Genomic DNA, 23,016 nt, shown 5'->3' with positions numbered 1-23,016 from the left:
CACTCGATTTTAGTATTCGTTTGCTGATTGAATTTACACCAGTGTAGAGGACATCTACATCTCTTTTTTGTAGATAAACTACATTTGCTTCACACTGGTGTAAATCAAATCGACATTGAGTGTAGAAAAGTGCTACACTTTTTATGCAAACGAAAGGACCTAATGATAAATGATATGTGTGAAGTTGCAGATTCGATCGAAGATACCGAGTCGACGAATTTTGTGGATGATTCCAAATATTCAATAGCGGAACGTAATATAAGTGAACTGCAGCTGAAATGCGAAGTTATATACCAACGTGGCTATCAAGGAACAATTTCAGTTTGAATAGAAAGAAGACGGACATTATGGTTTTTCGTTCCAACAGATTGAAAGAGGACAAGCTGATGATTGATTTGGGTGAGGACAAAGTGAAAACATCATTAATAATAAGAAAAGAATCAGCTTTGTTCAAAGCTTTGGATATGTATATTTTGAAGAGGGTTGGTGAGATACAGCATCCTTGTCATTGCCTTTCGTTACTGAAAACTCCTTGGTAACATATCTGCCTGATTCAACCTTAGATTTTGAGTCTATATATAGTTCTTTCAATGCCTGTATGTACGTATGATTTATATTAGACTGCTCCAGTACTTCCAACAGTTTTGTAATTGCAACGGTATCATACGCTTTTTAAACGTCCACGAATTTTATATGTGTTTCTATGTTTCTAGCTGCCCTTTTCTCAATAACCTGTTGTAGACAGAATACATTATCGGTGCCTGACCTTCCTGCACGAAATCTACTCTGCTATTTCCCCTCCCCCCTTCACGGCAGACAAGAAAGAAAGACGAAATATTTAAATGTGAAGCATGATTGACGAATGGCAACTTGTGTGGGAAAGATTCGAGACAATGAGATGTAGAGTTCCAGAATTACATCTCGGAGGAAAGAGAGCGAGCAGACTTTGCTCTGATTCGTAGATAGACGTAGATCTGCGCTTTTATTGGACGGTATTGACGTAACAGATTGAAAAGAATGAAAAGATGCGATTCTGGAACGAGCCAAGAGAATTTTAGAGATCTAGGCAATGAGAGACTCGGGTCGACATTCAAAGCAACTCAGTTGTTGACTGGGCATGGACACATGTTAGCCTACCTAAGCATCTTTAAATTGAGACCCACAGATGGAGAGTGCGAGTGCAAAACAGGGCGTGATGACATGGAACACATCATGATATACTGCAGGCTGGATCACAGGGTCGAAGCGTAACGAAACATAAAAAAAAAGTACTGGAACCTAAGATTAGAACTAAGAGACAAAAAAATTTTCAACAAAAAGGATATAGAGAAGATGAACGAGTGGGCTCAGAGACTCATACCCGACAGTGACATCACATCACATCCCGCCTTTAGGTGCCTCTCAATTGAGGTTGGACTAGTGCGGGTACGTGGTCGATTGATAAGGAATTAAAAGTAATGTAAAAAAGTCTACATATGTAGGTATGTGATGGCATATAGGCGCACAATGATGACGAATTGCTTCATTCCTCATCTGCGATAATCAGTTCTTGCAAAAAAGAGTTCTTGTTTCTTCCCTCCACATCCACATAGTCTTTCTCAACTGCAAAACTGACCGCCATTTTCAATAGCCAATTGAGCCATTCTTTCGATCCTTACTTTGTAATCTTTTGAACGACATAATAACATTATGTTATGCATAATGAGGTTACTTTCTCATTCAGCCACTCCATCACTAGCAGCGCGAGGCAAGTGATTGGCAGGTCCCCACAGTCTTTATGATCATTGGCTACCTTAGTACCTCTAGAAGACCGCCACTAGTACGATTTTCATTGGCTCGCGAGTTGACTTATTGGCAAGTGTCAACGGTCGCGCTTACTGGTTTTGATAGCAGCTAGAAATTCGAATTTCCAACAATACAGAGTAATAAAAAATCAACATCACCTGTAAACATGGGATTCTTCCATTGTGCAAATTTCGGATTATAAACAAACAAAAAAGATTTAGAATCGATTATAATGATTCCCACAGTAGCGCCTATAACCAGAATTTTATTTTTGAGTTCATGCGGTATAACATTGTCTACAAATCATACCTTGGTATCACCATTTACTCCAATGCACAAGGATGAATCATCCTACGGCCAATATAGATTGCTTTGTTAGTTTCGCCATAAATTAAACTATAGAATTACTCCCCGATTTCTGAATTATACCGCGAAAAATTCAATTATTATTACGTGACCGATTTTCATGATAGGTATAATTTATTACGATACGTTCGATCCGAGGACAGCCCAAGACACCAGTTCAAAATGAATGAATATAAGTTCAAACACTCACTAATAAAATTCACAAAATTTCTGTTGTGACCCGTCTCATTTCAGTTCAAAGTTGTAAGCCGAGTCTTAATTAACGTAAAAATGGTGTAACAATAAACTCACAAAATCTCAAGAGAAGAGGTATCTCGGCTCGGCTGAAAGAATTCTTTTGTTCAGTTATTGTTTTTGAATGGAAAATCAATGTGCGTATATATATATATATATATATATATATATAGTCACTGAAGTTTCGATTTTGGCAAATTGAACAAATTTTTTTATTGAGAGATAAATGAAATGGGAAGGAAATAGTTATAATAAATTCCATGATTCACGTATATATAATGCAAGAATTTGAATAATACAGATAACAACCATATGAGAGTCAAATTGAAGAATTAACATTGGAGACAAGAAAGAAATGAGAAAATTTATGATTATGGAAGACATCATAAGTAATCAGGCTAGGTAAATCAGCGTGAGGAAAGTTTTATCAGAAGATTTGAGCATCAACATATCGAGAAGTACCTATTATTGATTTAGCACGTTAGTGAAGAATTTCACAAAATTTCCAAATTTTCTGTCACGAATAAAGAAATACTTTCATTAGAACGGAGTGCACAGAAACAAGACAGTAGTCACTAAACACTTTTCATCTGATCTGTTCCTCGCTTAGTTATAGATGGGAGAATGGGGATTCAATCAATTTTGAAATGACAATAACTGTCATTTGCAGTTGTCAAATTAATTTTTACGAAATCTGCTAAATTATATTAGCAAATTAAGAACAGGGTTTGATATTAGTAGTATTAGAATAATATACAAAGTAATTACGGCGTAATTGGAAAATAAAAGAAGATAAAATATAAGACTTCATAATTATACTCACATATCCGTTGCAATAGAAAAATTCCACTAGTAATCACAAACTACAACGATAGAATATAAAATCACAGTTTTGTAATGTCAAAGTCCCGAAAGAATACTTCAAACTGATCCTGACATTTTAGGCAGTAACTTTATATAGGATTTTCAGACATGCGCAATGCGTAAGAAGACATGACATGATAATGACGCCATTTTGTTGTGTTCAATTTGCTACTGCTAAATGTACTGAAAGCTATGCTTAGAGTCACATGGAATATAATGATATTCTTCGAATTTTCTGGACTAGGAGTAAAGAGTAAACATAAAATATATATGATTCAAAAATATTTATATTTTTATGTCAAATATTATAATCCATTGTAATCTTACATTACTAATTAAGTATTTGTTACTGTGTAGTTATATAAGGAAATTGCAGAAATTTAATTATTTTTTATACTCTATGAGAATATGAATGATTATGCATAATAATTATATAATTCTTATGTAATTTCTTCGATTTATTCGATTTGGAGGACTGTTTAGTGTCCATGGATTTCTCAATAACTTTTTGAATATAAATATTTTCATTTGAAAGCTAACATGTTCTCGATGAAAATGAGAAAGGATATGATATGCATGTGATTCATACTCATCATTTCTCATTTCATTTGGTCCACTATCAGGTTCATGTGTCGATGAAATTATCATAACGCGCTTATTCAAACTCATAATCGGAGCGGTCATCCAGGTACCGAAGAAAGAAAACCGATTAAATTGAAGATGCCTAAAACTCTGCCGAACTCTTTCCATGAACAAACTAGAACTACCCTGAAAATTCCAAAGGAGCGTAGTAAAACATATTCGTCTCATGCAATAAAAAAGTTATATTAATATATTTTTTAAAAATATGTCATTACAGTTATTAAGAATGAGTTTTTTATTCTCATCAAATATGTGGAATCGCTACCACTTCAAAGTATTATTTCTCTGAAGTCATCGAAATATACCGCCCCTAGAATGGAAAATATATTTTCTAAGCAATTCTTCAGTATATATCTGCTTAGTTCTTTCATTTATAATATTTCTTAAAATCCTAACAGATAAATGTAGATAAGAAATATATAATCAAACTTCCTTTTAAAATATTTTTCGACAGCCATAAAAGAAGAATATTGTCTACATTAGAATACAAATATGACAGCAATGAATGAAAAATTGTCCGAAGATAAGAGTAGCAGGTAGAAAACACACCCTCTCGGAATCACGAATATGCCTAAGTTTCTAAGGAAAATTAAGAATTCCGAGAAGTATTTGAGAATCAATTTCACTTGAATGCATAGAACACATATGCGGTCATACCTAGGTCGAGAAACTCTTTATATAACACTAATAGTAGTTTATAACACTAATAGTAGTTAACAAAGCGAGGCAGCTAATTTTTGAAAGAAAGGATTAGAGAAAATAATGAACCTAATGATTGGTATTTGATTATTGAATAAGTAATACTGAATTTTTGGCGGTTTTCATCGGGAAATCGTTTGCTTTTATCAGAGTTTTATGTGAAGAGTTACTAGCTTTCGAGTGGTACACAGTTTTCTAAACATTGTAAACATATTCACTATGAGTTATTTGAAATCGGCAATGTTCTATAGTACCACGTTCGGAAATACTTTGTTTACCAAACACTCTAGATTTTTCTTGTGATGATATCTATTGTTATAGATAATTGTGTTCTGAATTTCTGCTGCATTTTCATGAAACAATTAGAAAACTTGATTTTTCGATCTGTCATTTTTGACTAAAACGTAGTACATCCTAGAGGTAGGTACAAAACAAGGGAGGTACCTAGTTGCTGAAGACGAGTTGTCCAACGTAATGAGGTGTGCCTTCTCGTCAAATCTCGAATATCTCAAGTCGTTTCGAAAATATCGCACAATTAGTTAAGACACTTGTGTTATTATTCAATACTTTCCTTCGCCATATGCTTTATAATACAATTTATTTCCATCCTAATTCGAAAACGGAGAATTGAATTCGTCCCATTTTTAAGATGTACGCTCAGATAAACTAGAACTAGAATTCTTAGGGGATAATATCTTTTGTGGGGAATAGTATCTGTTCTTTTCATTATATCATCCTTTACATACTTGTATGTCTTGAAGGAGTAATGAAATTCTATTCTATTATGGTCATAATGAGAAAACTGGAAGACGTGGTTAATATCATCAGATAAATGAAACACTATATTCCGAAATTCATTTAATCCAAAAAAAGTTTGTGAGATAGCACTAAAAATAACTTTTCTTATGGTTTTTCAACAGCCTGTATCTTTTAAACCGAGCCAATTTGGAAAAATGGTAGAGGAAAAAATGTTTACTTTGATCTCAAGAATCTACTGTTGAAATATTTGTACGAGTCAAAGTGTTGGGGTGGTATCTCAATTGTACCTCAAGTTCTAAGAGTTCTGGGTTGGTGAAAACTTAGGGACTCGAGGATTGAGATTGATAATGCGGATCACTTGATAATGAACGTTTATTTCCTAATCTAACAAACTATATATGGTAAAATTGTATAATGACGTCAAGACCACATAATCGAAATCGACTTACATTTTGCATATTCAGTACATTTTTCTTTACTTGCAAAATTGCTGCAGTTGGATTAGGGAATGTTAGATATTAAAAAAAAATATTGCATTCCTTTGTCTCACCTGGCCGACTTACACATGAAATAACAATTATGAAAGAGAGAATGATCTAAATAATTTCGAATGGAAATATTTGGTTGAATTGAGTTTATGAATTTTTGATATATCTAATTTTGGGTATTTATTGTACGTTTCGTACACAAAGACTCACCCTGTATGTTGTTACAGGATCGCACATTGAAACCGCACTACCCTTGGAAATGCCGGGATAGAATTTATTTGGAGATTTCGGTTATATTCTATATTACCTCTACAGGATATCAAAATTAGTCGTAATTAGAAAATGAAAGAGGAAAAATTATAGAAATTCATATTCATACTCACATATCCGTCGCAACTCGCAATAGAAAAATTCCAATAGTAATCACAAACTGAACCGAAAAGCTATAAAGTCACTGTTTCATAATGTCAATGTCTCGATAGAACACTTCAAACTGATCCCAACATTTTACGAAGTAACTTCCATAAAAGTTTCAGACATGCGCAATGCCTAAGAAGAAATGACGTGATAATTTGGTTCACTATCAGGTTCATGTGTCGATGAAATCTTAATAACGCGCTTATTCAAACTCATAATCGGAGCGGTCATCCATGTACCGAAGAAAGAAAACCGATTAAATTGAAGATGCCTAAAACTCTGCCGAACTCTTTCCATGAACAAACTAGAACTACCCTGAAAATTCCAAAGGCGCATAGTAAATGTCGACATTAAAAATTTATCTGAAAAAGCTGTATATACCTAAAACTAGTTAATTAGGACTTTATGGGCTATTGCCATCATTCTGATCAATTACCGCGTTCGGCAATTACCTTAGACATTTCGGATTGGTATGAATCGTTCGTTTACTGTATCCAGATGCAGGATAAACGTTCTATTGAACAAAGGATTCCTATGATAACCTATGATCTGTTGTCACGTGACTAAAATATTCGTCCGCTCTCGGATGGTATTGCCGAACGCGGTAAATGAATCCTAGTACAAATTTTCCCTACCTTTTTTTTTCAACAATATTCGACATGTTTTTATTGCTCACAGTGCTCACTATCCATGCTATTCATTTTTTTCCGGCAATTTTTGACAGGAATAAAATTGAATATTGATTTTGTCCGTCATGCGGGAGCCAAAAATAAAACATATTCGTCTCATGCAATAAAAAAGTTAGATTAATATATTTTTTAAAACTATGTCATTACAGTTATTAAGAATGAGTTTTTTATTCTCATCACATATGTGGAATCGGTACCACTTCAAAGTATTATTTCTCTGAAGTCATCGAAATATACCGCCCCTAGAATGGAAAATATATTTTCTGAGCAATTCTTCAGTATATACCTGCTTAGTTCTTTCATTTATAATATTTCTTAAAATCCTAACAGATAAATGTAGATAAGAAATATATAATCAAACTTCCTTTTAAAATATTTTTCGACAGCCATAAATGAAGAATGTTGTCTACATTAGAATACAAATATGACAGCAATGAATGAAAAATTGTCCGAAGATAAGAGTAGCAGGTAGAAAACACACCCTTTCGGAATCACGAATATGCCTAAGTTTCTAAGGAAAATTAAGAATTCCGAGAAGTATTTGAGAATCAATTTTACTTGAATGCATAGAACACTTATGCGGTCATACCTAGATCGAGAAACTCTATATAACACTAATAGTAGTTGACAAAGCGAGGTAGCTTATTTTTGAAAGAAAGGATTAGAGAAAATAATGAACCTAATGATTGGTATTTGATTATTGAATAAGTAATACTGATTTTTTGGCGGTTTTCATTGAGAAAATCGTTTGCTTTTCTCAGAGTTTCATGTGAAGAGTTACAAGCTTTCGAGTGGTACACAGTTTTCTGAACATTGTAAACATATTCACTCTGAAATCGGCAATGTTCTATGGTACCACGTTCGGAAATACTTTGTTTACCAAACATTCTAGATAAAGAAAAGACTGAACCCTTATATCCTAGCTGGAGATGGTATCTTCAAAAATTTTTGTGATTTGAAAAGCTTTATTCTCGTGATGATATCTATTGTTATAAATAATTGTGTTCTGAATTTCTGCTGCATTTTCATGAAACAATTAGAAAACTTGATTTTTCGATCTGTCATTTTTGACTAAAACGTGGTGCATCCTAGAGGTAGGTAGAAAACAAGGGAGCAACTGTACCTTGTTACTGAAGACGAGTTGTCCAACGTAATGAGGCGTGCCTTCTCGTCAAATCTCGTTCGAATATCTCAAGTCGTTTCGAAAATATCGCACAATTAGTTAAGACACTTGTGTTATTATTCAATACTTTCTTTCGCCATATGCTTTATAATACAATTTATTTCCATCCAATTGAATTCGTCCCATTTTCAAGATGTACGCTCAGATAAACTAGAACTAGAATTCTTAGGGGATAATATCTTTTGTAGGGAATAGTATCTGTTCTTTTCATTATATCATCCTTTACATACTTGTATGTCTTGAAGGAGTAATGAAATTCTATTCTATTATGGTCATAATGAGAAAACTGGAAGACGTGGTTAATATCATCAGATAAATGAAACACCATATTCCGAAATTCATTTAATCCAAAAACAGTTTGTGAGATAACACTAAAAATAACTTTTCTTATGGTTTTTCAACAGCCTGTATCTTTTAAACCGAGCCAATTTGGAAAAATGGTAGAAGAAAAAATGTTTACTTTGATCTCAAGAATCTACTGTTGAAATATTTGTACGAGTCAAATTGTTGGGGTGGAATCTCAATTGTACCTCAAGTTCTAAGAGTTCTGGGTTGGTGAAAACTTAGGGACTCGAGGATTGAGATTGATAATGCGGATCACTTGATAATGAACGTTTATTTCCTAATCTAACAAACTGTATATAGTCAAATTGTATAATGACGTCAAGACCACATAATCGAAATCATCTTCCATTTTGCATATTCAGTACATTTTTCTTTACTTGCAAAATTGCTGCAGTTGGATTAAGAAATGTTAGATATTAAAATAAACTATTGCAATCCTTTGTCTCACCTGGCCGACTTACACAGGAAATTACAATTATGAAAAAGAGAAAGATCTGAATAATTTCGAATGGAAATATTTGGTTGAATTGAGTTTATGAATTTTTGATATATTTAATTTTGGGTGTTTATTGTACGTTTCGTACACAAAGACTCACCCTGTGTGTTGTTTCAGGATTGCACATTGAAACCGCGCTTCCCTTGGAAATGCCGGGAAAGAATTTATTTGGAGATTTCGGTTATATTCTATATTACCTCTACAGGATATTGAAAATTAGTCGCAATTAGAAAATGAAAGAGGAAAAATTATAGAAATTCATATTCTCAAAGACTCACTCTGTATGTTGTTTCAGAATTGCACATTGAAACCGCGCTTCCCTAGGAAATGCCGGGATAGAATTTTATTGGGGATTTCGGTTATATTCTATATTACCTCTTCAGGATATTAAAATTAGTCGTAATTAGAAAATGAAAGAGGAAAAATTATAGAAATTCATATTCATACTCACATATCCGTCGCAACTCGCAATAGAAAAATTCCAATAGTAATCACAAACTGAACCGAAAAGCTATAAAGTCACTGTTTTATAATGTCAATGTCTCGATAGAACACTTCAAACTGATCCCGACATTTCAAGAAGTAACTTCCATAGAAGTTTCAGACATGCGCAATGCCTAAGAAGACATGACGTGATAATTACGCCATTTTGTTTTGTTCAATTTGCAACTGCTTAATGTACTGAAAGCTATTATTAGAGTCAACATGGAAAATTATGATATTCGTTGAAGTTTCTTGAACTGTGACTAGGAGTAAGATACATAAAATGTGTTTGATTCAAAAAATTTATATCTTTATGTTAGATATTATAATCCATTGTAATCTTACATTACTAATTAAGTATTTGTTACTGTGTAGTTATATAAGGAATTCAATTTATTCTTTATTTTATATGAGAATATAAATAATTATACCTACCTACATATATGTAATTATATAATAACTTTGAAATTCCTTGCAATGGATCGATTTAATCTATTTGATCTGAAGGACAGTTTTGTGTCCATGGATCTCTGAATAACTTTTTGAATATAAATATTTTCATTTGAAAGCTAACGTGTGGAATAGAATATGATATGTATGTGATTGGGAATTCAAAACAAGCGATACGCCCCCTGGTGTCAATTTTTGTAAATAAAAAGTTAATGCACTTATGTTTGTATACATCGAGAAACGGAGAATATTTTGGTGTTTCAATGAGATCTTTCATAAGAAATATGTCTTAATCAGTTGAAAATATATTTATCTATTTCGTGATAATGGGAAAAGCTTCGTGAAGTTTTCATAATTTGTATCCTTCGAGCAAATCTTCGATAACGAATTTCTTGTGAAGATGTCAGTTTTCATCATTTTCCACGATGAAATGAACTTTTGGTCAATGTTTAAGGACATATGTAACTCGGCTTTTTATAGCATGATGAAGCTTTTGTACATTGTACATTTCAAATCAGTTACGAAGAATAGGAGGTGAATTGAATAACCTGGATAAAAAACTTCAAAATTAAAGGATTTACATAAAAAACAAATCTGTTACCATCAGACAGGAATTTTTTCATCTAGAAATTGGATATACATATGAATTTCCATAACATTCACACAATATTCATTCAGAAAATCATTTCTGATTCCCAGTTCAACTTGGACAAGTTTCCTTAGCATCAATGTTGCAATTTTAGCCATTGTATATAATGGAGAAGGTAACATACTCGGAATTTTTTTACTTCATGACATTTATTGACCTAAAATTGATAATAATTAACACACTTGAATCCAGTCTCGAAAACCAATCCTCAAAATTGAGATAAAACAACTACCAACTGAAAAAAAAGATTTATTGGACGAAAATCTCAAAATCCCCTTCAAAAATGACAATAAGGTAGGTACTGCATTAACTTTTTATTTCGAACTGTTAGTAATGTCGGAGTGGTCACTACTCCAGGTACCGGATTCACTCATCGCTGCTTCGCCTTTTCCCACAAGACTTTTCTTGAGATTACTGCTTTCAACAATACAATTCAGATGAGAGTGTGGAGAGTGTGAATTAGAACTTGGTTCAAAGTTATTGTTCCGAAAAGTAATGACAAATTTCGATTTCATCTGTCGAGCGTTTTCTGAGATGCCCAACTAATTTATAGAGAGAAAAAATTGAAGATGCCTATAACTCTACCGAACTCTTTCCATGAACAAACAAGAACTGCCCTGAAAATTCCAAGCGCGCATAGTAAATGGTAAATGTCGACATTCAAAATGTATCTGGTAAAGCTGTATATACCTGAAAGTAGGTAGGTAGGACTTTATGGGCTATTTCCATAATTCTGTTCAATGAATCCTATTACTAATTCTTCACACAAATACATCATCATTACTCTTGTACGGACAAACAGACAGTTTTTTGTAAGGTTCTTATCTCTGTTTTTTCATGTATCATACGAAGATATGTATGGTACCCCATTGACATTTTTCCGGTTTATTCGAAGACTTAACAATGAATCTTATCTACTAACTCTAACTCTATCATGTTCCTACATCCTTGAATAGACTAATTAGGCCGGATAAGCAGTTGGCGGTCAGTGCTACTTACCTTCTTTACACTGAGAGAAACGTTTATTTACATACAAATTCATAGTTTGTTAAAACCATATAAATTGAGTGATAATAATCATTATTTATTATGAATGAAATTTATCGAATACAAAAGCTTAAAATAAAATTAACAGCTTAAATACAAATATCAATGAAGTTACAATCGCATTTTCATATGACAAAAAAAAATATATTTTAGTAGAGGATACATGTTTCGGCGCATCTTGGTATGTTCACCTCAAATATAACAATTTATTAACACGAAGAAGTGTCTTATTTCATTCGATCTTATATAGTTCGAAAATATCTGAGTTTTATGTGCAACTTCCAACTAATAAATATTTGTTGCATAAAAGTAATGAAATACAAGCATATCTTCCTAGTGCAAATTACGTTAACCAAGCTTGTCTTTGATCGGCTGATTTGTTGTTCTGCTTTATCCTGCAGGCCTGCATCCTTCGTGCATCAGCTTCACGCGATCTATTTCTTTTAACGTTTGTGGTGTTTTCTCTTGCCGCTTGGCCATTGGATATCGATTTATATTATTCTGCTCTTTCATTCAGTTCCTCATGTATCGGTAAAAAAGTAGGTAATCTACTCGTTTTTCGGATGTTATAATCGGCATTATAACATCACTACAACAGGAAATTTGGAATTTGAAGGATTATCGATGTATTAAAAGATAGGTTCCGTAATTATTTTGTTTCTTCTTTATGGAGCCTGTTGTAACAATGAAATGAACTGACGAGTTAATATTCTAAATCTATTTAATCTAGAAACAAATATTTTCAAGAATTAAAGCAGTCTAATAGACTTTCGATTCAGCGAACAGCTGTTCTATTTTTGAGTGTGTTCTCATAGTCTTGATGTGTTTTATATTGAATATTGTTTAAACTCCAATCTAGTTTTGAATGGAACAGCTGATGTTATAATTATATATTTTTTTATTCCTTATTCCTGAACACAATAATTACATAGTTGATTCCTTGAAATTATCCCCTATTTTGCAATGCAGTTATTTACTGAAACGGAATTAAAATTCTCATTACCGAGGAAAGTAGTAGGTACAGTTGATGTTCTGGCAAATTTTGTAATGAAAAGAACTTTCTTCAAACATTGATGCCAAAAATTATAGTGAAGGATTGGTGCTGATTACCGATAACGAAAGAAATTTCGCTTTAGTAGTATATTTTTGAAAGAATCAAAATTAAATCAACAACCTTTCATCAAACTTCCTCCTCCCGTTTCTCAATGGCCAATTACACTTCACCTTGCACTTGCACTTAGATTTATATCCAAATAGTCGACAAAGTTTCATGAACCGTGACGGATGGTACTCGATTCTTGTAGAAAACTTGATTCAGATATAAGATATTTAACATCCTTCTGAAAATAACGTTTGGAGTGTTGGACTCTATGTAGGTATAGAGCAATACATAAAATGAGAAAATTTAAAGTCATTCAAACTTTCAGCTTCCACTATCACTATAAATGAGGTGAAAATTTTTTACCATCTGCGATAGATAATGAGAACAGAAACAAAGAAGAAACTTTATATTTAAGTCACAAACTTTAACATATAACGGATCTAAAATAAAGAGGAAGACATTGATTCGGTTTGAAAATAGTTGCGGAAGAAGTTTATGCGATTTGACCACACGAGAATAAGGAACACAAAATTCCACGATATTTGATATTGTTTCTCAGGTATATTACCTTGTTGTTAAATGCACCGGAGGTAAAACCGTGAATTTTGTGGTCAATTTTGTAAACGGTTGGGGCTTACGGAGCAGCTGGAATTTGATAATGGAAGGGATGTTTTTATTATTCTATTTTTGAAATTGACCACAGCCTTGCTAAACTGAGTTGTGCCTTCGAGTCCATTTCACCTGGTGATAAGGCCGTGTTCTGTGTTTCGGTATATATTATCAGAATGCTATAGAGGACTGAACCCTGGACTGCCCATATTTTTTGGTCCAATAATAATAGTAAAAATAGGAAATAAAGATATGTCATGAATTCGAAAAAACGCCAAAAAATTGAATGCAAATAAATGCCAAAAAATTGCTTCTTTTGGAGAGGATGATTACCCACTGTTCAACCTAACTACTTCGAAATTTTTCGAAATTATGTACCTGACTACTCGAAAAGGCGAAACAGTCGGGGTGTACGATTCGCTAATAACATTCGTCTGTTACTAATGGTTCTTTTCTAATTTATGGCTCTCACGTATAGGTAGCAGTAGGATTGCAGGTGCTGGTAGAGATCGCTGAATGTTTGATGAGAAGTTTCAATCAAATATTCTTCGATTACATAATACATTGAAAAGAAATGTAGGATAGGCATGATGGGTGAAAAAAATTATCTCCATTACTTAGTAGATTCCACAAAGGCGAAATAGCCTAAAGATTTTAGGCTTTTTTTAGGTAAAGGATAGGTCTGCCTTTATTGCCTACCCTTACTAGCCATATTATGTGCTATCTCAGAAGAAATTTCACCTTTCTTGTGAAGTCAAATAAAACAACTCTGAAATTTCGTAAAATTTATTTTCAATAATTATACTTTTTCACTTTCATGGATGTTCGAACAGCACTATCAAAGAAATGTCGTAATTTTTCTCTTTCGTTCAGTTATGGTCCATATTTTCTCTCGTAATTCTCCTTGGCCGATCGATTAATCAGTAGTGAAATAATGTGGGTTAAATTTTGGTTCATTATACAATATGTTTTAGGTACCCAAGTTCAGACGTTGTTTCACTTCATATTTCTCGTTTGCCTCTATTGCAAAGTCGGTTATTTGAAATCTTCTAGTTTATATGCAAACGTAAGAATCTACTTCGATTGTGTCAGTGACGTCCATACTTTTCTCATTTTCTTCTTTTCGATTCCAGGAATAATACTTTCTACTCACATTAGATATTTTCACCTTCACGGATCTTCGTTCACTTCCGTCATGAATTGATTAAAAATGTTTCCTCTTCTTATGAATCGTTAATGCCCGTTCATCGTAGGTTCCAAAATCACAAATGTTGCATCTGAGATAAGTCGTCATATGATTGGGACTATCCATTAAATGTTTTATCAATTCAGCTATCGAATTTAAGTGACGAAAACACCCTGGGCATCTCATAGCCAAATTATGATTCCTATTCTTATGTACCATCAGTGTACTGTAGCTAAGTGTTTTAAATTCACAAACCTCACAGTAGAATTTTTTTTCTATTTTATTCCCCTTCTTGAAACAATGAGGTTTGGGTGTTATAACAATCCTGAAAAAGCAAAAATAAATAGTAAAATATTCACTCAGTGATTTTTGATTGAAGTGGCTACAAAATTCCATGCACAATAAACTGTTTTATATTTATAATAAAATAAAAACCCATTTTGAGAGAAGACAAAATAATTTGATATGATATGATATGATGATTATGCGGAAATGTAAATTTTTGATAGATGTATACTCACTTTTCTTTGTTACCTTCCTTCTTCACCTCGATGTTCAAGTTCTCATCCGACTTGTACCTGTATTTTTTTTCTCGTCTCGGTTGAATTATCTTTTTCTGTGAGTTTCTTTTCCCATATGGTATCATGTGATCAGGATTTTTTCGAAAATGCTCCATGCTTGCATTTGGAGATGTCGTGCAAACACGGCAGATTGGACATTTGTACCAGCGGTACTTATGTATCACAAATATGTGATTCAGAAATATTCTCAAATCTGTCGTCGGAAATGAACAATCTGTGCAGGTAAATTTCTTACTCCTTCTGAAAGAGAATATAATAAGTTATGATGAACTATTCTCGTTCCTTTTAAAATCTCACGAAAGACCCGTAGTTCAGTTGATGTTTCAAAAAACAGTGCATTCGGAAAAACATTTAGGTGAGCTTACAAGTCTAAGGAATCATGGTGAAATGGTTGTGAATCCTTGTTTTCTAAGTTGTCAATAAGTAGTCAATTCGATAATACCAAATAATTTTTATACATACATCTTGCGAAGTATTTTATGTTGTTTTGTTTCTAATGCTGGAATCAAAAGATTATTCTCACATCGGATTACAGAGCCGAACTGACTATTCGTCGCTATTCGTGTGCCTATGTGTTCAATGTTCAGTGTGCGCATATAAGGAATATTCAACAGGTTATTTGGAAGAAGTATTTTGTAGGGGCAATGATAAAGTGATATCTGATGATATATTGATTCAACTCACTTTAAAAACGCAACATGGATTCTCAATTCTTCCCCTTATATGTTGCTTGGACTCAATTTAGTTAAAGTTGTACAATACTTCCATTCGCCCTATACTTCACAACGCTATTTATTTCCATTATGACAGATACGATACAAAGCAAACTTTAAAGCTCATGTTCCCTATCGATTACGAAGTCTATTGCGAATGTAAATTTCATGCCAACTTCCGATCCAAAGTGTCACTCGGTAAGCGAAGCGATTACGAAAAATGCTATTCTTTAATTTCTCCAGATAATTCTAAGTATCTCACAAAAATGTACATCAATATGAGCAACCTATTTTCAACATGAACAATAACAATTGATTACAGTACAATTTAAAATATTTGAAATTTCTGAAAAATAATTATAAAAATTTATTATATTTACTTACATAGACGCCCTATTAGCAACAGAGGAATGGGGTGCTTTTTCTTTTCCGTTGATAGTAAAATTAACACGTTCATTCGATTGTATCTGCTTGCATCTGAAATAATAAATAAAATTTTTAAATATGCAAACATAACAATTATATATATGACAATGGAACTTAAAAAATCGTGAGTTTCAGAGAGAGATTTAACTGAAACGTAACATTATTATTTTTCACCTTTTCTAAGTTTGCTCAACCTCATATTTTGCACTTACAAGTAACAACTTTTCAGAATTTTTGGTTTGACAATGACGTAAACCAAAACATGTAACCGGATGATTTGAATACAAGGTTCCACCACTGAAATGCTTTATAGACTTTTTCTTTCCTCTTCTTCATACCCAACGCTTCGAAATGAGATTTTATGAGATTATATTATTAAGAGGTCGGCGGAAAAAGTCTGTTCTGCCATGTATCTAATCGGCTTAAGAATAATTCATAATGAGGTTTCATTCGAAGCGCTCTTTCGACTTGACTGAACTATTAGCTATTTATACAACAAGGAAGAAAGAAAAAAAAAAAGAATTTTAGGTTCTTCGTCGAAAGAGGCCATCACAAAAAAAAATAATGGTGATCGATAATGCATTCTTCGATGAAATGAATGAATTGAATACTGAAGGGACGATCAGGATATCGAAGTTTGAAATTGACAGCAAAACGAAGCTTATCGAGTATCTACGAGTACAATCACGAGGCTTTTCTTTAAAAAATATGTTAGCCACATTTTTCCGATGACACGAAAATGTGGTAACGTCAGAGATTTCTGAAAGACAATCACCCACATCGTACTGGCATAGATATATAAACATATTTGTTTAGAATTGATTGAAAGTATTGAAAGCATTATAAGTAATGTATGTATTAAATATGACACATGCCTCTAATTATTTTCACCTGTTGAATTTCTTTCACATAAAGTGTATAAAATAGTTAGGTACTACATATTATAAATTTTGAATTCTGAATTGTTCTCTACTTACTCTTGATTTGGTTGTAAATGTGTTCTGTGGATATGCTGGTCCAGAATATCCCTGAAGTATGAAGAGAATTCGCATTTGGAACACTTGAATACCTGAAAATTCCAAGGAAATTCATTTTATTATTTATAAAAATGAAAACCTAAAACTTGATGAAGGACGCGTCAATTCGAATGATGAGTAAATAAAAATGAAAATGTTCAGATGCATAGGTACATCTAGTACCCGGTACTTGTCTACAAAGAGCTTCGTTTCCAAAGATTCTCTGATACCTCGTGCGTGTAATAATGATTAAAGTACATTATTCGACAACCATTTTCTTTCTCCACCATTTCGTATTTAATTAGATTCGTGTTTCCAACATCCAAGAATGCAGATATTCTTTCCGTATATTCTCTATGTCTCAGTTGATCAAGCCATAATGTGAATCGTTATTGTTTTTGATTTGTACAGTCCGGAAGATTATCCCAAACAGGATCGAACCCTCGATTGATAACTCAAAGAAGTGTGAACGAGATCTCTACTCAAATTCGAACACCCCCCATATACTCGTGGAGAATCTATACTAAATTTCTTATATATAACTACAAGGTTAGTGTTTCTCTTTTCACAGCAGAATTTAAAGAAGAATGAAATAAACTGTTTCCCTTAAAATCACCTGCTCATGCAAAACAGTCAAAATGACGAAGTTGGAATAAACCTCCATAAAATACATCCGTCTGTGATCTGCATTATCGACAATAATTATTTCATTTCATTATGAAAATAATAAAAATATTCTCCCTATGATTGAATCTGAAATATGGATTCGCTTAGAACAATGCTGGGTGTATGGTTTATGATTGGAAATGAAATTAAATGGCAACTTTGGATGTTCGCGTGTTTGTTCTCATTTCAGCAGTTGAAAATGCATATAATTTAGATGTCTGCACACTCTCGCAAGGCGTCAAAAATGGAGTAAAGGTACGGAAGCACTAATATCACTATATCCTGTCACAATATTTCCACGTTGTTTATCCCTCCTTTTACTATGCAACAAATTTCCCAAATATTTTATGATTGTAACAGGCATCTCGCAACAAATGAACGAGAATCGATATCAATTACAACCTACACAAAGTAGTCTAGAAGTGAGATTAATGATAGCTTCGGCATCTTGAGTGATTCATATAGGTGATTTTTAGTTAAATTATTTAGATATTTTGATGAGTTCTATTTTATATATTTGAATTAAAAAAATTTCAATACCCGCTGTATAGATGAATGTTTCGGAGCTTTCCATTGAAATTGAATTTCTATCTGCCGACAAATTTTTTATTGTTTATTTCCCATTAAAAATTTATCTTTTATTCATACTTAGTAAAAGTTAAGATTTATGTTTCTTGTAGTTCTGAAAATATGAATTAGAGTTGAAATAACTTTCGTGTAGAACCTCAGTCAGCAGAAACACACGAATAAGAATAATTATTGAATTCATACCTAATAATAGTACAAAACTTACCTTCTGTTTTTGCAGTTTCCGGACACCTTCTCTTATTCTCACTTTTGGCTTGATAACGTCACTGCAAAAATATAAATTCGTTATTCTCTGTATTATTTCTGGAATGAACCGCTATATTGCGGCTTTGGTGAAAATTTTGAAGTCTCTTCGAAATTTCGTGATGAAAAAATATGATTACTAAAACAAAACTGAAAGAATTGTTCATGCAATTCCGAAAATACGTTAAAGAAGTATCATTACGGGTCTACCAAAATTCTTCAATTGTTTTGATATATATTTTTATATATATTCAATTTATTTCGGATTTATATCAAGTTTCAATTAACAAAAAATTATTATGTTTTAAGAATGACGTTATCTGCTTGAATTGTCCAACAAAGCATTTTCCACGTATCTGATTTGAAAATGCATGTAATACACAATTTTCGGTTAGAATAATCATCAGTTAGAAAATGAACATTAATCGTCAGGTGGCGCGAAGTGTGGAACGACCTGCATATAATTTGTTTTGAATATAAGTGGTAGTATATGGTAGAAATCACTCACCTTTTTGGTATCATACTTGTTGGCCTCACACTTTCAACTATTTCGTAATTGCGATTTTTCCATAAACCCGAATTCGTTTTGAAGACGTAGGGTGTGGACTTGGGTACCGATGTTCGGTAACATTCCTTCTGTTGTAAACATTGATCTTTCACTTCGAAAATTTGGGAATAGGTAGGTGGAATTGATGAAGATGAATCGGATTCCGCTAATCCTTCATCACAGATGCCCGAATCTGGTGAAATAATCGAATTTTGGAGTTGAGTGTCCGGTGCTTGATGGGAACTATGTCCATTAAACATATCATCTATTTTTATTGGCTCCTGCTCAAAAAGCGAATTCCAATCCGTCATATATTGGTCGGAATGAGATCGATTTATCAGCGTGGCCGATTCGGCAGAGACATTTGATTCACCCAATCCCAAAATCCTTTCAAATTCGACATCAGTGAGTTGACCATGAATCATTCCGAAGTTGTCGAAGTTGTTCGATGCGGAAGAGACTTTGGCTTTTTCCGAACACAAAACCTTTTCGCAGTGTTGGGAAAATGATTGCTCTGATTCGAAACTCACTCCGTGTTTATTAGACAAGGAAAAATCAGGTTGATTGATATTGTTCGATTCAGCAAAGCTTTTGGTTTCTTCCAGACGCAAAATCATTTCCAATTCCTCATTGCTGAGTTGTTGTGGTGATGGCTGAAGTTCTGAAGTTATTCCGAAGATGTCAAACAATGAATAATCAGATTGATTCATTCTGTTCCCTTCGGCAGATACTTTGGCTTTCTCCACACACAAAATTCTTTCGAATTCCTCATCGCTGAGATGAGGAGTTGATTGCTGTGATCCGAGATTCTTCCCGAAAGTGTTAGTCAAGGAAGAAGCAGGTTGATTGATCTTGTTCGAATCAACAGAGGTTTTGGCTTCTTCCAGACAACAAATCATTTCCATTTCCTCATTGCTTAGTTGGGATATTGATTGCTGAGATTCTAAACTCATTCCGAAGATGTCATCAGACAATGAATAATCATATTGGTACATTTTATTCGTTTGGGCAGAGGCTTTTTCCGAACACAAAACCTTTTCGCTGAGTTCCTGTGATTCGAATCCCATTTCGGAGTTGTAAGACAAGGAAGAATCAGGCTGACAGATCTTGTTCGAGTCAGCGAAGATTTTAGCTTCTGCCAGACGCACAATCATTTCCAATTCCTCATTGCTGTGTTGTTGTGGTGATGGCTGAGGTTCTGAAGTTTTTCCTAAGATGTCAGAAAATGAATAATCAGATTGTTTTTTGTTCGATTCGGCAAAAATTTTGGCTTTCTCCACACACAAAATCCTTTCGAATTCCTCATCGCTGAGCTGAGGAGTTGATTGCTGTGATCCGAGATTCTTCCCGAAAGTGTTAGTCAAGGAAGAAGCAGGTTGATTGATCTTGTTCGAATCAACAGAGGTTTTGGCTTCTTCCAGACAACAAATCATTTCCATTTCCTCATTGCTTAGTTGGGGTATTGATTGCTGAGATGCTAAACTCATTCCGAAGATGTCATCATACAATGAATAATCATATTGGTTCATTTTGTAAGATTCGGTAGAGACTTTGACTTTTTCCGAACACAAAACCTTTTCGCTGAGTTGGGAAGCTGATTGCTGTGATTCGAATCTCACTCCGGAGTTTTCAGACAAAGATGAATCAGGTTGATAGATCTTGTTCGAGTCAGCAAAAATTTTGTCTTCTTCCAAACCCAAATTCTTTTCGATGTCCTTTCTACTGAGTTGGCCAAGTGGTTCGGAACTAATTCCGAAGGCGTTAAACAGGAAAGCGTCCATTCTGTAAAGAAAAAAAAATTAGGATAAAGTAATTGGAAAGAGTATTTTCTGAACATCGATAATTATTCGATAAGAAAAGGAACAATCAACGTCTTACTTATGTTTTGTCCCTCAGGATGTGCATTTTCTTGTCGATATTTATATAAAATACAAGGAAGAGTATTCTGATTTCGCGCTTCAAATTGAAAATCATAAAACTGTTATTATGAGTTGTGTGTTTTCAATTAACGGGCTTATGAGGTACCTCATTACACTTACCTTTGTTAAAACTCATACATATGCTATATTGTTTGATAGTCAAAATGGAATGTGGTAGTGAAGAAGAAGAGGAAAACGAACAACATCAAACTGGATACATTCGCTCCAAAGAGTCACCAAAGCAATACAAGCGCAACAAGAAAATCCTCAAAACCAATAATTGGTACTCAGAAAACTAACTCAGTGGTACCTAAAATGATAATGTCATACATTCATGTATTCCGACTAAATCCTGACACTACAGAGAATAAGCTGTGTGATGTTTTCAAACCGCATATACCAGACTTTAAATGTGAAAAATTGAAATCAAGACAACCGGAGATATATTCATCATTCAAAGTTCCATTTCCGGCAGAATATTTGCAGGATGCCATGAGTGCAGATTTTTGGCCGGAAGGAGTAGCTGTTAATAGGATTTTCTTCAAGCGTCACCAGTCGGTTCCAGTGCTTCAACAAATAAACAAAACGTCATCAGCTTCCAGGATAATAAGCAATGGCAAAGCTTCTCGAATGAATTCATAAATATTTTCAATATACATTTTCCCTTGAAATATATTACACTGGATACTCATTGATGCTAGAAATTAAAACCTCGGATAATAAGACTAAAGCCATGTGGAAAATATGCAATGAAATTAGGAATGAAGGCAGTTTTAAAAATAAAACTTCTAAATCACCTCAGGAAACAGCGGATGATTACAATGAATTATTGGTTCAATTGATCCCGAACATGATGAAAAATCTCAATAATTCAAAATTTGCTTGCAATATTGAAACCAATACATCTTTTTACGTGAAGCCCTTTACCATAGAGGAGATTGTTGAGATATTTAGGAAACTGAAAAGCAATTCAAGTTCTGGAATTGGCGAAATTCCAGTTAAAATTGTTCAATTGAGTGTTGATGCTATCTCTTCAATATTGTGTCATATAGTGAAGGTTTGGGGTGTTTCCTGAGCAGCTGAAGCTATCGGTGATAATTCCAATATTCAAGTATGGGGATCCTGAGGACTGGAAAAACTATAGGCCTATAAGCCTGTTGAATAGTTTTTCGAAAGTATTTGAGCTAGCAGTGGTGACTAGACTTCTGATATATTACAATATTTATGATCTTTTCCATCCGTCTCAACATGGATTTTTGAAAAATCGGTCCACCCAAACGGCTATATATTTCAATTCACTAATAATATTTTGAAGTTCCTGGAAAAAGGAATGTTAGTCTCAGGATTATTCATCGATCTATTTAAGGCATTTGATTGCCTGAATAAAGATTTTCTCATTGAAAATCTCGGAAAATATGGAATTGTGGGTGTTCGATATTTTCTCTTCTCCATTATTCATTATAATTTTTCTTTATTATTTCTCTGGGAGGAAATTCACCTCAAATATTGTTTGTTCACTTTGGAATTTCTTATTGATTTGAATTACGTGGACTTGTTGAGGGTAGCACATGTTCGTGGTGTGATGTGGAAACCAGTACGAAGTCAATCGCCGCAAGAACCTGCGGCTGTGTTCACGAAATTCGCTATCATTGCATGAGATAGCACTTTTCTACACTCGATTTTAGTATTCGTTTGCTGATTGAATTTACACCAGTGTAGAGGACATCTACATCTCTTTTTTGTAGATAAACTACATTTGCTTCACACTGGTGTAAATCAAATCGACATTGAGTGTAGAAAAGTGCTACACTTTTTATGCAAACG

At 33.6% G+C, this 23,016-nt stretch overlaps 1 protein-coding gene across 1 annotated transcript; it reads right to left on the bottom strand.

Annotated features, from left to right (window-relative positions):
- Positions 1-15,056: 15,056 nt before the first annotated feature.
- LOC123321009 lies at positions 15,057-19,983 on the bottom strand. Its single transcript, XM_044908510.1, has 6 exons — positions 19,235-19,983; positions 18,689-18,749; positions 17,191-17,282; positions 16,172-16,264; positions 15,197-15,314; positions 15,057-15,119 (listed from the first exon to the last, which is right to left on the bottom strand). The coding sequence occupies exons 1-6, from the start codon at positions 19,981-19,983 to the stop codon at positions 15,057-15,059; spliced, it is 1,176 nt and encodes a 391-aa protein (XP_044764445.1).
- Between the last annotated feature and the right edge of the window lie 3,033 nt (positions 19,984-23,016).

Source organism: Coccinella septempunctata, chromosome 9 (genome assembly GCF_907165205.1).
Source record: "Coccinella septempunctata chromosome 9, icCocSept1.1, whole genome shotgun sequence".
Taxonomy (NCBI): domain Eukaryota; kingdom Metazoa; phylum Arthropoda; class Insecta; order Coleoptera; family Coccinellidae; genus Coccinella; species Coccinella septempunctata.
Note: the sequence above shows the minus strand (reverse complement) of the source record. Positions and strands in the feature narration are given on the sequence as shown.

Bases quoted from the DNA above. Each gene is read 5' to 3' on its own strand.
- LOC123321009 (XM_044908510.1), bottom strand. From the start codon at position 19,983: ATGAATCAATCTGATTATTCATTGTTTGACATCTTCGGAATAACTTCA. The intron at 18,750-19,234 runs GTGAGTGATTTC...ATATTTTTGCAG, and splicing joins ACAAGTATGATACCAAAAAG to TGACGTTATCAAGCCAAAAG. The intron at 15,315-16,171 runs GTAAGTAAATAT...ATTCTCTTTCAG, and splicing joins GTTGCTAATAGGGCGTCTAT to AAGGAGTAAGAAATTTACCT.